Source organism: Pterocles gutturalis, unplaced genomic scaffold (assembly GCF_000699245.1).
Source record: "Pterocles gutturalis isolate BGI_N339 unplaced genomic scaffold, ASM69924v1 scaffold15122, whole genome shotgun sequence".
Lineage (NCBI taxonomy): Eukaryota > Metazoa > Chordata > Aves > Pterocliformes > Pteroclidae > Pterocles > Pterocles gutturalis.
Genome location: NW_010113047.1, coordinates 18,364 through 36,045, shown reverse-complemented (window position 1 = coordinate 36,045; position 17,682 = coordinate 18,364). Strand labels below are relative to the sequence as shown.

At 37.4% G+C, this 17,682-nt stretch overlaps 1 protein-coding gene across 1 annotated transcript in view; it reads right to left on the bottom strand.

Annotated features, from left to right (window-relative positions):
* Positions 1–9,181: 9,181 nt before the first annotated feature.
* SMARCA1 (SWI/SNF related, matrix associated, actin dependent regulator of chromatin, subfamily a, member 1) overlaps positions 9,182–17,682 on the bottom strand; it is a gene marked incomplete at its 5' end in the record, with an annotated part of 23,573 nt that continues 15,072 nt past the window's right edge. Inside the window, 5 exons of the mRNA XM_010074306.1 lie at positions 9,182–9,754; positions 10,444–10,554; positions 15,492–15,704; positions 15,892–16,010; positions 16,505–16,637. Coding sequence (XP_010072608.1) covers positions 9,683–9,754; positions 10,444–10,554; positions 15,492–15,704; positions 15,892–16,010; positions 16,505–16,637 — 648 coding nt within the window. The remainder of the gene's footprint in view (positions 9,755–10,443; positions 10,555–15,491; positions 15,705–15,891; positions 16,011–16,504; positions 16,638–17,682) is intronic.

Sequence of the window (17,682 nt, the reverse complement as noted above, 5' to 3'; positions counted from 1 at the left end):
TACACTGAAAGGTCAGGCTTATTGCTTGTACAGTTATGTTAACTCTTCTACAGACATTTTTACAGACTGTATTTATGAGACCTTTTGATTTCCAGAAGAGGTATAAAATACATCTGCAATTTCCCCATTATTTGCAGCAGTGCTTCTTCTACAAGTGTCATTTCCCAGTACTTCAATACTGATTTCTTTAACTGACATTTATAAAAAATGATGAGTTATTTATGGGGCAGTTTTGTTAAATTAGCGAAACTGTAATTCCCAACGGAAAGTTAAACCCAACTAGAAAATAAATTTGTTAAGGGAATGATGATTCCCATTTGTGTGCCAGTGACGCTCATGATTTCTTATTCATTAATCATTCCACCGGCATGTCATTTATTCAATAGGAAGCAAATCAATTACTTATTTTTATACATAGCTAAGGCCCTGATACTGTGAACTACTCAGAACAGACATGAATTGGAAAGAACTGTAAACACCAAATCTTATTACAAGGCTCTTACTAATATTACAGCAGCATCATGAGACCCTCACCGAGACTGTAGCCCACTTCGCTCAGCTCTGCTGTAATATAAATATCCATCCTAACCCTAAAGGAAATAAACAGCGTAAACAGACCTTGGAAGGGAGAGAAAGAGCAGGGAGTCTGCAGAAGAAGGAGCTTGTTGCAGTCTCGGAGAGCTAGAAACGCCCAGCGGTGTCCCAGTTCACCGTCCATTCCAAGGTCCGTGCTGCTCTCCAGCCATGCCGGGGCACCAAGGCTGCACAACTCCTGCGGGCACGACCTGCGACCTCACAAGCACTCCAAGTTGCAATGACACCGATTCCAGTCCTAAAGTTTCTTGCCATTGCCATGGCTGCACAAGCCTATCACACATGGCCACAGATGTTCTCTGTTGCTTCTATGGGGTTCTACCCAACTCAGGAGGGTGCGAGACCTACACTTGGAAAAGGAACTACCAGCTCTACATCCATCTGGAGATAATATCTAGAGAAAACAAGCTCAGTTCTCTACAGCCACTGCCAGAGAACTTCTGCAAAATTTGATCAAAGGAGCTACGGGAAAGAACAGAAAACCCAATCCACTGTTGGTATCTGTCTGTAGCCACACTTTCAGGTAATCTAGGTACAAGTCCATCAGCAGTGAGTACTGACAAAGTGGTCTGGACTGGGTCATCATGTTTAAAAGGACGAGTGTCATTCCCTCCAGCTGTCAGGAGCCCTGGGTGATGGTAAGGACACCCTCATACTGCCGATGGCATGTGGCTGCTCTCCAACACCATCGGCAGAGAGTCAATGGCTTACCTTGAACAGTCTCCACCGCTACGTGACTTTCCCAGTCTCACAGCTACGGCATTTTAAGGGACTGTGGAAACGGTCATCTCGTTCAGCCAATATCAAGTTGAGGTACCACTGTCCGTAAAGTGAGCAAGAGCCTGAGCCCCGAACTGCTGAATCAGCACAGTGCGGTCCTGGCTTTGCCAGCACCTGGAATTGAGCAAATCTACACAAAAGCCATAAAACCACAATTAAAAGGACTGTACGCAAGATAACTTCCCACTTTTCAACCAGTCCCAGAGAAGACTGGATGGGCACCAGGACCAGTGATCAGACAGCAAACCCTTACACCCCAGGTTTCCGAATAAATTTCTACAATGGGATGCCTGCCAGTCAGCATGTTAACAAAATCCTATCAGCATCCAAGAAACAGACAAACATCATTCTTGTGTTTCTGATTCCGTCTCACTTGAAAGCAACTTGCAGCTCAATAAAGTTGGATATGTTTTCATGTTATAAAAACAAAGACAAAAACTTAATTATTCACTTTTTACCTCATCCATCGCAAATCAATAATTGCACCTATTGATGGACGACATGAATTCAAAACATGAATTTACATTGAGTACCATAACCTAATAAGAAGGCTACAACTGTATTTGCTGGAATCGATTTTCCTTTTGTTTCCTACAGAAAATCTTCAAGCCCATGGAATAATAAGATGCAGTGCATGGAGCAGTTAATTATCAATGAGTATCACAAAGAGCTAAAATTAAACTTCTTATTGAATAAGGAAAAAAATGTTGAGTCTCCAGGGATGCAGTTTAAGCAAAAGAAATTTCTTGTACCTCTTACACATGTGCATCATGGAAAGGTGAATTTCTGCATGTATTAAAATTACTTTGTAGTGTTAATAAGTAAAATTATTTCAGAAATCATTTCAGTAAAATTATTTGGTACAGACTGACAAACTCTGCAGAGACAGCTGGACTATAGATTTGTGTCTCAACAGGGCTAAGTACAGAGAGCACCTCAGCACTGCCACACGCAAAGGGAGCAGTGACAGTGAGAGCAGGGCTTGTGCAATACCTGGGGATTGCGCCAAGACACCCCATCTGTTCATCTGGACAGGATTCCAAGAAGCCTCCTCATGAAAATACCCACGATGTCAACTGACCCAGCAGGGTTTGAAATAAGACCCTGAAGCAAAGGCTTCCTCTCAGCCAAGAGCTGCGTTTTTATTAAGTCCATCACACACACCTGGGCATCTTCCTGCACCTCACAGGGACATGACCACCCCTCTATCCAAACACCCGCCCATATTTAAGCAGGTTACAGCAACCATAGAATCACAGAATGGTTTGGGTTGGAAGGGACCTTAAAGCTCATCCAGTTCCACCCCCTGTCATGAGCAGAGACACCTCCCACTAGCCCAAGCTGCCCAAAGCCTCATCCAGCCTGGCCTTGAACCCCTCCAGGGATGGGGCATCCACAGCTTCTCTGGGCAACCTGGGCCAGTGTCTCACCACCCACACAGGAAAATATTTCTTCCCAATATCTAACCTAAATCTACCCTCTTTCAGCTTAAAACCGTTCCCCCTCGTCCTGTCCCTCCTCTCCCTGATAAATAACTCACAACCTCTTGTCTCTTCTCCATTTCCTGGCCTCTTGGGCACAGTTCAGCCTGGTATCGGGCTCCAGGACTGGCCCAATCCTGTGTCCAGAGAGGTCACACAGACTCCACACAGCAGAGTGACAAGCGCCTCCAAGGAGGGTCTGTAACCCCCAGCCAGAGACATGTGTAACCGAAAGCAGCCTCAGCTCCAGGACCAGGCACAAGCGTCACCCCAGGACAGAGGGTGCAGCCATGGGCACAGAGGGCTTCTCCTGCCACCCAGAGCAGACACCAGGCAGCACACATCAGGCTGAGTATTTTCTGAGAGGAGCTGACAGAGGGGAGAGGGTGCAGAGCAGGCAGGGGGACACAGGCACGCTCATATCAGACAGGCTAGAAGGTCCCTGCAGCGTGCGGGCTCTTGAAGCAGACATCGTCCCGCACCTTCACCCGGGTTACACCACACCCAGCTGAAACAGCCTTCCAGGTCAAACAAACACCCAGAAAACACAGCTGGAAATACCCAACTGTTCAGTGGCATCACCTAAATCACATCATCAGGGCTCTACTTTGATGCTGCTGAATCAAAGATATCAATACATTTACCAACGCATTGAGTTAGGTCCCCAATTAGTTGATACTGATGTACTCAACTAAGAGTGTTTGTTTACAAAAGGTGTCTCAAAATCTCTTTTCAGAAGAGGACAAGAGCACTTCACTCACAATATCCATTCAGATATTTTGAATAAATAAAAGCTAAGACTCAATACCAGTGAAGAGCTGAAAATTAACTTCTATTTTTCTATGCTGTTATCATGCCTACTACCATGGAATAAGAGTACATTTAACACAGCATTGGCCAATGAAAATCTATTTCAGGCAGAAAAAAAGAGTAATTAGCAAAGATGTCAACATTTCATCCATACATGCATAAAGGAAACAGCTATTGACACAAATGAAGATGAAAAGAAAGTTTACGGCTTACCAATATGGTATTTACTATATTGCTGACGTTAAGATAATATTTTATAGCCAGTTTCTCAAGGTAAATGACAATTAAAAATTTATAACAACCAATTTCTTCAAGAACCCTAAACTATAAGTTACTACTTGAACAAAATGCTGTATTATATTTATTTAGAAGTGAGGACTGACTGCTAACAGCATGGATATATCCTTGGAATTTTGTACAAGTTCCATGAAATTCATAAGCCACCAGTGGGCACCAACATCTCAGCTACAATTTTCTGAGTCTAAGGACTATCACCATTAGGAGTACTTTAATAATTTGAAATACTCAGCAGTCAGTTTTCCTAAGCAAAAAGGACAAAATAAAAGTAAAAAAAAAAAAACAAAAAAACACCCCAAACAAAAAACTCCAAAGGACTAAAGACATGAGAATCAAGGAATCTAGAAATTCAGAAGCCTTTCTTTAGAAAATGTGAAAGGAAGAATTCTAAGGAAAGAGAAATAACAGAAGCCTTACTGGACGTTAGACTGTCACTGTGAGGCGGTGTCCTGAGGAATATCCACCTGTTAAGCTAAAGAAAGAAGACACATAATGAATGCCATTTACCAAACTGCTGAGTGTGATTTAAGATTGTGGCCTTCAGCAGTGTCCACCTTAATTAACAAATGAGAAGACAAATGAAGATGACTTTCCAGCCTGTTTTCTTATGGCAAGAAACTGCCATGTAGAAACAAAAAGGCCTGTTCCCTGCAAAAAGTGTCTGTAGCCTGACCTTCCCAAAAGCACTGAATGCATACAGCAAGAACGATCATCAGGTGACAACACCAAACTCCACAGCTTCTGAGTAGCTCTGCAGATGGGATCACTGCTCCCATTAAAAGTTGTGATGTTTGAACAGAGCATCTTCTCCAGAAGAGCTGGCAGGTACTGCTTCCAAAAAATCTTGGAAACGGTAAACTTTAGTGACGGCAGACTGCGACTGAGAATACGTAAGTAGTAGAAACTAGCTCTGGGATCATGCCTGGCACTACGCAAAGCTGTCTGGAAGAACTACGGCTCTTGTAGTGAACCCACAATTGTTTTGGCCTGCTATTGAGAACAAGGTAAGACGATCCACATCTCTACTCCCAGCTCCTCCTTCCTGGTCTAGGTGTCTCCCGTGAATGAGGGTGAGGTCTATCACAAGTCACTGGGAAGCAGACAGAATTGCTACCAGCCAATGCCAGTCTTCCAGAGCTCCTTGCTGTCTCTCCTGTTTTTTCTAGGGGGCTGTCCTGAGGAAAAAAAGTGGAAAACTGAGCGTTTATTTAGGACACGCACCAAGCAGAATATCTAGCATGTCTTCTAGTGATCAACAGCTGCAGTGACAAAAGTCCTGGTCCCTACCATTCTGTGTCTCCTAGACTTAAGCTACAAAGTATTTTATTTTAGAAACAGACCAGAGGTATGGAATAACAGAAAAACAGTAAGATACTTTAATACAGGATCAACATACATTGTATTATACCGTACTAAGAGACAACACAGGCAAGGCTGTGACAAAAATACAGGTACTAGTATTTTACTTTAGATTACAGGAAATTAGAAAGTTTGAAAGCAGATGTGGAACAGCCACACACACCCCCTCTTACATTCAGCTACCATAGCCTGAAGGTTATGAGAGGTACAACAGCAACGAAAACAGATCAAACTATTTTGAACAGTACCCAAGTGCATGGGTCCATCTATACCAGAAGTATAATTACTAGAAGACGTCATGTTCATATTAACTTTTATTTTCATATAAGTACAACTTAAGAAACAAATCTCAATCTGAAAAAATTCAGAAGTTATCTTTCAACAACACAATGTAGACATACCTTTGAGGCAGCAAATATTACCCCTATTAAGGCTCTTATGAAATGATGGATATCATGCAAATGCAATTATGAAGTACATTACATTTCAAAATATGCAAACCAAGTTCAACTTTAACTCTTTCAGAAAAATAACATATCAAACATTATAACTGTGACCCACCAAAGCATTTACCTATGTGCTTTAAGCTAAGTACACAGACCAGATAAACAAGTAAAATGTAACAACTGTCAAGCTATCTGAACCAGACCAGAACCACAGTGATCAATCCCTTCCAACACCACCAGTGCCAACGTCTGCACCAACCATGTCATTTTACATTCACACAAACCACTCCTGACGGCAAAATTCCATCTGCTTTTTCAACCTGTAAGGCCCACATTTTTTAGCTTTGGCATTAATTTGTGATCACTGAAAGTACTCAATTCCTCCACTGAACCTGGGGAAGAGGTGTGCACAGAGCGCCTCTATTGTAGCAGTGCACAGCGGGAACTGCAGGTGCTGCAGGAGCTGCGTGATGGAACTAACTTCTGTTACGCATTTAGAAAGCTTCTGATTAATTTCTGTATGCTATACCACTTGCTTACGATCTCAGAGTGAAAGCTGGGGTTTTTTAAACCATGAGCAGCATTAACACCAAATCAAACAAGCAATACTAATCTACAAGAAAAAAAAATCTTACCCAATATTTTAACGTAGGAATGCTACTGGTGCAAATAGTATCTAAAGATGGTCTAATAATACCAGCAGGGAGGAAGCTTCATTCCTTCTCTATGTCACTATAATAAATGGAAATTAAATATAATGAAGATGGTCAGCTGTGTGACTTGATTGTCATCACCAACGTAACTCAAAAATAAAAGGACTGATAATTCGAAAGCAATAAATGTGAAAAGTTAAGGAACACAACTGTTGTGACCTCTCCCAGGATGTTACGTGCACTGCTTGACGTGTGAAAGGTGCTAGATGACTACTTTTTCTTTCTTCAAGCCTAATATTAACATAATCAAATTTTAGTTTCTACTCGAAAGGAAACAATTATTTTCAAAATTTCAAAATATCATGTAAATTTTTGGCAACTATCAAATAGCCTAAAGGCCTGGACTTTTCAGAAGTTTTGTATCACATTACATTCAGTGTTTACAAATTTCTTACAAACAGCATTCCTCACCTAAAAAAATAGTAATTAAAAGCTGGAAAATTCCTTTATTTAAGTTCATCTAATTTGGAGTCACAGCAGCATATCGTTTGGATACTCCTAGGCACATACTGTGTGTATTTCTGTAACTAGAAGAACAAAAAAGGAAAAGAAAGATCCATTTTACTTTAATCCTGACCAGCAGCTGTTAGCAATTTTCTTTAGTTATCACTGTGGGACATGATGGATGGGAAGACTCAAAATGCTGTGGAACTAGTGTACAGCGTACAAGTGCTCTCAAGGACCACTGTTCAACAGCAGATTCAGTTTAACTAGGAACTACAGACTGTAAGAGATAACAGACAGTTCTGGGAGCGTCTATCATTCTTCAGAGGAGCTGTCAGATCAAGAGGATAATATCTGGAAGAACAACTGCATGATCTTTCGCTATACAGCTAGTGTATCATATCATTGAAGGAGTAGAAAAGTGAACATTAACTCAAGTGGTAACTCAAACCAAGAAATCAGCATAGAAGAACGAGCTGAGATATTACCATTTAAGACTTTCCATACACTTTGCAACCCAGGAACTGGATACACTAAAACATGCAAGTCAAACAAAGCTAATCTACAATAACAAAAGCAGAATACACTTATTTCAAGACTTTAAACATCAAAATATTCACCCAACACTAAACAGGAGCAACGGAATAAGATCTAGACCTAGCCATGTAATTCAATAAAAATTCAATTGTCTCTTCCAGCCTTTACTTCCCTCCTATTTCTACTTGTTTTTATAATTTCAGGCCATAAACACAGTGACACAGGAGCCAAAAAAGCAAATGTAAATAAGGCATCTTCCTCTACTAATAGCAATGCTCCAGGAATTTGTGATTATATATGTATGTAGCTGCACAGCCTTTTTTCAGCCCATAATTACACACGATGTCCATCTCCCAAGGATAAAGCAGGACATCAGCTACACCAATACCAAAAATATTATTTGAAAATACATAGTCTTCTGATCAGACTTATCCCATCTGTGTTGCATACTCAGTTAAAAGCATGCATTGACACCCATCACTAACCTTCTGTCTGAACGTTGTGCCCCATCGTTATTAGATGTAGCTGTCATCAGATGAATCTCAACAGATGAATACCCTTTTTTACACTACAAGTTTTACAAATAAAAGCCCAGTGAAAAAAATTAATGCTGGTCCCCAAACAAAAGCTCCATTCCAAAATATGAAGTCAAGTCCTTAATCTTTCAAAATGTTCAACCAAGTCATCACACCCGTTTTGCCCCAAACCTTAAACACAGACCATGAAGAAAGGCTGGAAACTACTCAAACTTACAGAGACTAATCCTAGAAAACTTCAAAGACATTCCAATATATTTTAAATGACATAAAAGAATACAGGCAGAACTCTGTCCTAAGACTCAAGAACTTTTTATAAAGTCTTGATTTTTACAAATACAGAAGAAGGTAGACAGTGCAAAGCACGGAATAAAAAGAGTTTAAAGAGGCTTTTTTCATCTCAAAATACCTCAAACCACAGAAGGAAACAAACTGCACTAGAAGAAATATACAAGTAGTCTTCAAGGGAAGTACCATGTAAAGCACACTGCATTAATCTAGACTTGACATTATGAGGGCATGTCTCACTGCAGCAAGGTCCACACTAAACACCATATCAGAGACAGAATATTAAAGCAAAACATTAGATGCCACAGTCACTGTTCTACTGATCTGGGAAAGGCAGAGACTGCAAGGTGAACAGAAACTATGAACCTGCTTAATAAAGGCCATTCTTGCAAAGTCAAAAAAAATCATACATCCAACACTTTCATCCCTTCATTAAAATAGAAATACTAAAAAGGAGCACTCCATAACATATCCCCATTGCTTCAGACTGACATGTCGAACCAAAGGTAAAAGCAGAAATTTAGCAGAGATAATTAGAGCAACAAAGATCTTTCAGCACAAGGCAGCATGGCTGAGCAGCCTACCAACCAGAAGATGAATTATTGTGTTTGTTACTTAAAGAAGCTGTTAACTGACTACTTTAGTTTATTAGGCATAGAAAAGTTTTCATCTAGAGGTCATTCTGAAAAACACCTCACCCAATGGTTAAGCATGTATGAAGCCCAGCAGAAACCAGTGATAAAGGAAAAAAGTATTTGCTAGCTTTCCTTTCAAACATTTCAGAGAAAACTGTCAATTTAATGCTGACAGCAAACATGGATGTCAGTCTAATTAAATTTTTTTGTTCTGTCATGCTCCTGATCCTAAGTACTCCTCTGAAAAAAAATCTGATTGATGATGAAGGCACAATTATACAAACCTTAACATTCACTCTAAATGTAGCGATGCAAAAAAGGGAGAGAGAGTAGGGAAAACAAAGGTGAAGTATATTTCTCTTCAAATAATTCAGTCAGTTTATTTTCCAACAGCCATATAAATTTAAAATATGAAACAACAATAATACAGCTATAGAATCTAGGTTTTCTTTCAAAGCAGCAGCATATAAAACATATAAAAGCTAAAACCTCAGCACAAGCTTCAAAAAAACAAGGACTGAGTGGATTTTGCCAAAGACATGAAACTCACAAAACACAGTACACAAAAATACTGGAATGCATAAGATATAAAGCTACACAATCTAGGTAAAGAAAGACATCATAAAGTATACAAAATCTGCAAAATTAAACCATGGGATTTGGGGGAGAGTACCACAAATACAAAGAAGTTGGCAATTAATTAATACTTGTACATGGAGAGAAGAGAGTGGCACTTTTACATTTAACATTCAGGTTTCAGGTTCAAGACTTCACTTTCTTGGCATCTTTTTTTCCAGAGTTCTCAGTAGCCAAATCTGCTTTTCTCTTCTGTGACTAAAAAGAAAAAAAAATTATAAATTCAACAAAACGGTGGCATTATAAAAAAAATAAGCTGGAGTACCTGACTAACTATTCAAAAAGAAGATAAGTGACGCTGATTTATTATATATTCAATTCGGCTTTGTAGGATATAATGGAAGGGCAAACAAAAATCCCAGATTTAGACACTTAACTCTGCTACACCTTTTGTCTTCTTGAAATCATTACATGGTCTCAATGGCACAGGTACCACACATACCATGAACTGGATGAAAATACCAGGACCTTGACTTATACACAACTGTTCTAAATATGACAACTCTTCAAAATAAAAGAAGCATTTCCTACAATTTCTTCTTACAGGAACTACTGCATAGGGAAGGAATAACAATCTGAGATTAAATTAAAGCAAAGATACGATGTAAATATGTAGGTAGAAAGAGGGTAGTGCTCCATTTTCTTGCAAAGAGTCATCTTCTTCTACTAAAAAGACTCTTCGAAAAAAAGCAGCCCCAAAACACTATAAATAGGGAATACCTACATAAAATGTAAGAGAGCTGTGAGTAGACAAATATGGCAGTTTAAACTCTCAACTAATGGTTTATACTAAAGCAATCAGTGGCTACAATTATCTTTTTCATTTTCTAACAAAATATAATTGAATTCTGCCCCACTAGAAGTGAAGTGAATGCTGCTAAACATACTGCTGTAACTTTTGCTCCTCTTTTCTTCTTTTCCGCTCTTTCTTTTTCCTCAATTTCCATATTTTCTTTTTCTATTAATGATATGAGAGTATTGCAGCGCCTCTGAAACTCCTAAGGAAACAGAAAACATCAAATTCTCTAAAGAAATTATACAAATTCTCTCATTTACATAAATGCATTCAAAATAATTGCATTCCAAAATACGCAAGTTTTCAAAAAAGTTCAAAATTCATGTACTAAGAAGATTAGCTTAGTTATTGTTCATCTGTCTTGACCTTAGTGCAACCTTCTTTATATACAGCGAGAGATTTATTGAAATATTCAAGTTTCTAACAAGTTTTCAGGATTGTCTATATCCTCCAAACTGACATCCTAAAATACTGAACTCATCTTTCATCTTGTTTAGCTGAAGCAAATTATAGCCTGCTAGCATACTATGCCAGATTTTAGGAGGAGAGGTCTTCAAGTATATCTTTAAAGCAGAGAGAAAAGGAATTGAAGCTATCTTAAGCAATACTCTTCTGTGGCACAGACTAGTTTTTCTGTGTTAAGACCCTGTAGAGTAGCATTCAGGTGGAAAGCCCTAAATGCTTTTAGCATCAAGACTTCCAAGCTATCTGGAAGTGATCAAGATTAAATGCCATAAGGTCATTTACACATAAAAAAAATTATTTCCAATATAACTCTAAAGGATCTGCAGATCTGCATTGTAGTTAGTAACAGCTGGCTTGGTTAAGAGAACTCATTTGACTTGGACACTTTCTCATATCCCATCGCAAAAAAAAATCTTACCAAATAAATAATAGTACTTGTTTTTATTCTAATTATTCAGTACGTTCTATGTACATTGAGAACAGTGATTCCATGGGCTTTTTTTTTTCCCAACTCAAAGCAGGAAGCTTTCTTCTAAGGAAAAAAGCCAGAAAAATATGTCTTATCTCTATTAAATTCAAATAAGCAATTTCTGAACCACAAGCTATCCTAGAATTGCCCAGTAGCATAAATCTTAACCTACAATTGGTCTTTTTGCACTGACGTGAAGAGGTGACCTTTTTTGCCCAGGAATTAGTCTCTATTTTCTCAGCATCTGTAACCTGTACATTCCCTCATCCATCATGTTACATGATGGAAAACGATGCAGCCTGCACACTTTCTTGATCCTGAATATTCTGAAACAGTCAAGCACATGACTCATCTTTGAGATGTTAATACCCTCAAGCTTAACCAGATTCCTTAAGTCCTACAACTCCCTACTGGAAATGTTCCAGTCTCATGCATGGAGTTTTATAAAGTATTATAATGAGTCATTTCTACCATATCCATGTAAAAGTAACCCCACACTCCCAAGTACAGGTTCAATCATAAATTAGGGTGCATGTGACAGTCCTGCTGGACCTAAAATACTCTTACTTCAGACAATCAAAACCTTCAAATTCCACCCACACAGCAGTTTTTAGATAAAAGGCGACAAGTCTGAGGAAAATTGAGTGCAAGCCATTCCAACATACATTGCATCCCCAAACACAGAAGAAAAGAGCACCTCTCTCCCAAAAATCTACACTCTGTAGATGAATAGAGATGATAAAAATTAAAAGACAGAAGTAGAAAGATGATTGTCAATATGTCAGAAGCATTTTACATCATTTAAATTTGTGTACATTGCACTCAAAGACTTTCAGGAGCTGCAGGTAAAGACTGATGACGAGCTGCTCCATAATAACAATCTTCTAGATCTTTTCTTGTGTATGAGAAACTGGTTTGTGTTAAATTCAAGACAAGCATAATCAGCAAAGACTAAGAAATAACCTTCATCCATTTGCCTAAGGCACGAAGAAAAATCCTCCTCTTTCCTGGGGAAAAAAGCTTGCATAAATACATACATTTATTAAAGGTACGGATTCATGGTTAGACTTTCCAGATGGACTACTATGCCAGAACAACATGCTGTGGACAGAGGATGGACTCAAAAACAATCCTCTCTGGAGAGCCACAGAAGCAGTTGACAGTAAGATGTGACATGCACACAGGTTCCTTCTACACCTACCATCAGAAAGAATCTGCATGATAAATCCTGCGCTGAGCTACTGAAATTTCAATAGGGACTGATCCATTCCATTTTATTACTATACAAATACACTTAAGAGTTTAAAATGCCTCGCACCTTTAGGGATGATATTTTATTCAGTGTGGCCTGATAGTTTTCCCTTTAGGATGGAAAGAGATAAGATGTACTTTGCTCATCCCTTCACAACTATGAAGACCAGGATTGCAACAAATAAGATGAGAGCACTGAACCATCACCTTCCACATGACTGAAAGCAGAGATGCTGACTTGGGAGTGAAAGTAGTCCTAAGCTCTGTCAACAGGCCCATATATTCCTCTATTTACAAAGGAGTCGTGTCTTACACTGCACAGAATTTGCAAAAAGGTAAAAGAGAATAGGCATAATTGATGACTTCAGAAAACAGATACATGATTCACTACCACCATAGTATTTTGCATTCTTCCTGCATGGACAGAAATAAAAGAACAATAACAACGAAACTTAAAAATTTAAACCTCAGTGCCCAGTTAAAAAAAAAATTTAAAAAAAAAAAAAATCACAATTTAAGGCATTCTCAATCTCTCTGAAAAACTTACGTTTTGGGTAAACTATCTGGTTTTGGAATAAACAAATGAAGCAGAATTTTTTTTTCCAAAGAGAAATCTTCAAAAGGTGAAGAAACAGAAGATGCAAGATAAATTAGCTATTTACATGGAATTCAAGAGACATCTAGTGGTTAGTAGAACACAAAGTTTTTCAAAGAGCCTGCTACATCCTTTTCAGAATTATGCTGCCCTTTCTATCTTGTTTTGTATAATTTTGAAAGTATACAGTAATTCTGAGATCACATATGAATTTCAGTATTCTAAGATGACAACTTTCCAGCACATTTCTTCATAAAAATTACCAGGCTAGTGCAAAATGGAACCATAGAAATTAATACTTGCACAAGTGTCAGGATATTTGAGTACATAAAATGTATCAGCAACTGGCAGTTATAAACTACTTAACCATACATACCATGACAATTTAAAACATTTAAGAAAATTGAATCCATATTTAAAGTAAAAGATAACTTTAGCTTTGTATTTTCATACTATTCTTTTTCAACTGTACAATGGCAGAAAAACTAAAATAGTATTAATGGATAGAATTTTAAGAGAAAACATAATCCAATAGATTTACTATATTCCCAGTGCCTCAATTTCAGCATTAGACACCATAGAACATATTTCTGCACTTTAGCAAATTATTTCTATCACCTTTAAAAAGAAGATTATACTGAACACAAGCATCTGCACAAGAATTTAAACTGAATATTTAACTCTACCCCTGATTTAGTTATATGTCAACTTACATTAAATGTTGAACTACATTTTTAATTTCTAGTACCCATTCCTATGATTTACTTAAATGGATTCCTCCACAGACAACTTAAAAGAAACTTCATAATAGACTAAATATTGGAGGCTTCTCTCTTTATGGACATAATTTTAAAATACAGTATTTCTTCAAACTGACATTTTAGCAAGTAAAGCTTGTAATTCTTTTTAATTAAGAGCTAACTGCTGCACTATCCAGAGACACCTAAATTGGTGAAATATCAAGTAGAAATTGTACTGCATAACTTAAAGTAGCACTGGGAAAAGCAAATATTCCCACCTGTTCAAATACACATTTTAAATATTTTCTCTTAAGTTTTGTTTATTCCTTGTACAGTCCCAGAACTCCAACTCCACAAGAATGTATTATAAACAAATTCTGAGGCCAGGAAATGAAGACAATACACAATAATACACAGTAGTTCTGCAGTTGCTAAACTAAACTAATAAAAAATTCAGATTTGTGTATAAAATGACATTAAGTTATGACTGCAGCATAGCATTTAATTAGAAGTTTGCTTACAAGACAACAGGGAGAATCTATGGCAGCTGTATAAAGGACAGTTGTGCTCCATTCTTTTGTATCAGCCATGACCAATATAATCTTTTATTCAAGCACAAAAAAAAGTTCCAACTCTTGCTCACTGCAAGTAAGATGAAGCTATTTGCAGCATTATAAAAAAATCTGGAAGTATATTTTTCCTATATAAAAACAGTCATGTGAAAATGCACGTGTGTGTTTCTTATATAAAGCGCACAGACTCACAAAAAAAAACCTGAATCAGGGGAGATCAGCAAAAATTCCAGGGCAGAGCTAACAGCTTTTTTCTCATTAACAGAGTCCCATATTCTGAGGCTGGTACCTACATAACCTGTTATTTGCAACCACCAAAGCTTCTGTTGGTGTTATTACTTCCCACTGAATGACTAAATTAAAAAAGAATGGTTCTATGGCTCTGCTCTTCAGACAGAGAAAGGAAAAAAATACAGCCAAAATTCAGACTACTAGTCTACTTGCTATCAAACTTGTATTACATCCCCTAAGTACAAAGTCTTCAGGAAAAGTATAATTAAAGAAATTTAAACGCTTGCATGTGATAATCCTTATTCAAAACTACAAAGTGCATTTTAAACCAGTTGCTTCAATGATTAATTCTTACATGAATCACTCAATTTCCTCATGATTTTAGAAATTAAGTGCCAATATTAGAGAAGCTGTTCTTTTCTCCCAGTATAGAATTCAGATGCTTTCAGTCTTTAATATTGTCCCATAATCCTGAAAAGCAGTCATATTTTAAGAGACATTGTTTGGTAAAACTTTGAGTTTGCAACAAAAGTAACAAGGCCATTTGTAAGGACCCTGCATTAATCCCTTTGGGTAACATGGGACTTCACCTTGTCATGTTTTCTAATCTGTTTCAGCTGTATTGTGTTTTTTGCTGCACTAAGGGAAAAGGTTATTTTATTAATAACTAGAAACTAGAATAAAAACCAAAGTTATTCTTTCAGCACTTGTTTCCTAGACTCCAATATCCTAGCACAAATCAAAACTTTATGTGATGGTGTTCAAAGAAAGGAACAAGATACTTCACATGACTTGGTCCATGTAACTGATACCTACCATCGCAGTTCTAGATTTGATAAACCAGTCAAATCTGAACTGGGGAGCATTGCGCACACACTGCCTTAATTCCTCGTACACATTTTCTTTGTCAAAGCCCATCTTGTGTAACATGCATATCAAAAATCTGTCTTCCTCTTCTGTGTAATTTTTCCCTTTGTTTGTTCCATACTGAATACGCAACTGGTGAAAAGGTGCTTTATACCTTGCAATCTGAATGCAAAACAAAAATAAGGACTATTAAACATACAGTAGTGCATCAAGCATTTATTACATATTAGTGTTGATCAATGATACACGATATATGCTACATAAAAAGATAGAACTCCGATGCCCAACTCTTCCTTTTCTGAAGGAATTTGGAAGAAGTCAGGTGCAGAAAAAAAACTGCAATTATTACTTTGGCATCAAGGGCTTTCTTGATACTGATCCTCCGTTGAATTCTTGCCTCTCCTCGTTCAATTTGAGCCATAATCCTCTCAATGTCCTGTAGTTCATTACAGCGTTCCCAGAAAACAGCTAAAAAAGAAAAAAAAAATTGTAAAACCAAGTATTTTTCTCTACTCATTACTTTACTCTGTTGAAACACTCCAGAAAAAAAAAAAATGCAGTTTGTTGTTCCATTAAATCTTAAAGATTTGCTAATATTCTCCCTTTTACTATGCGACCCAAAAAATAAACTTGCACAGACACTTCATTCAATGTCTTTAAAAGTTAACTACAAGCAAAAGTTTAATAACAACTGTAACAAAGTTTACATTCAACATAATTAACTGTAGTCAAAGTTCTAAATTTTGATTAAGGAGGGATAAAGGCAGCTGAAGTTGTATTTATATGCTGCAAATCCAACCTTTTTAACAGAAATAAGTCGTCTGAAAAGAACCATCATGTACTTTAAAAAAAATTGTTCTTATACACATTCAAATTCTACATCTTCTAATTTTAAAAGAACATGTAACAAAAGTGATGGTCATACCACGTGATGAAGAAATACATTTAAATATATCACAAACCTGAATACTCAATGACCTCCTCGGGTGACTTTCCCTCCACCTCACGGGCAATATTGTCTATATCATCACGACCATATTTCTCATTAGCTTTAATAAACTGGTTAAAGTCTCTTTTATTCCAGTTTGTAAAACCCTGTAAGTAGTAAGAGATCAAGATGGCATTACTAGGTAGAAAGGAAACATTTTGCAAAGTTTTGTCTTACATACGGATCATTTGCTCCAATTGGCAATGCCTCCACAATGTCACATTACAGTGGTTAATGGTCTTCCAGGATTTCCACAAACTCATATGATCCAGGGTTTATTACTGAATCATTAAAAATCTAAAAAGTTATTTTTGTGCACGACTTCACATGCATTAGTAAGAGCTTTATACCCTTCTTTCTTTTTAAATTTTTTACATGATATTTCTCCAAAGAAAAAAGCTCAATGAGAGGTTACTGTAATTTAAGTCACTCTTAAGCAGATACAAACAACAAACATGTTTGGAGTATAGGGTGCACCAATACAAGTGTCATTACAATTTCTTACAGAGTAGGGCAAACATCTAAATCAAGAGCTCTGACTTTGGACATTTACAAATCACGAAACAAACAGCTGGATGAAAGCATAAGAATGTCAAGAAACCATCTCTAGTCCAAACAGATGCAACCACATGGAAACTCAGTGTCAAACACAAAATTTGTAATGTACCGAAGAAATGAAGCCAAAACTGAACAACAGTTAAGTGAGATGCAACGCACAAAAACGTCATCCAAGAATAAGACATTACAATTTAAAAGACAGGGAAAGGAGAAATCATCAAGAACAAACTAACAAGAAAAATCACATGCCTGAACAGCAATTTGTAGTGCATTGAGTTCCTTTCATCACAGAAATACATTTACAAGGAACTCTGTCAGTTCTCCAACTGAATAAGCTCACTCCACAACTAGATAGCATCTTTACAAGAAGTTTAAGATGCACAAATTTCTTTTTAATCACTAACAGCAATACTGACATGCATACCAACACCAGTTTAAATAATTCCTCTGCTATAAACTGGTGAAATTAACAGTTAAACTGTGACCTTGCAAATTTCTTCAAGGTACATTATGCCCAATTCTTTTCTATAAAATTTTCTGAATCAAAAAATCCTGTTACTTTGAGACACACCTTTCTCCTTAACAGTTAGCTTT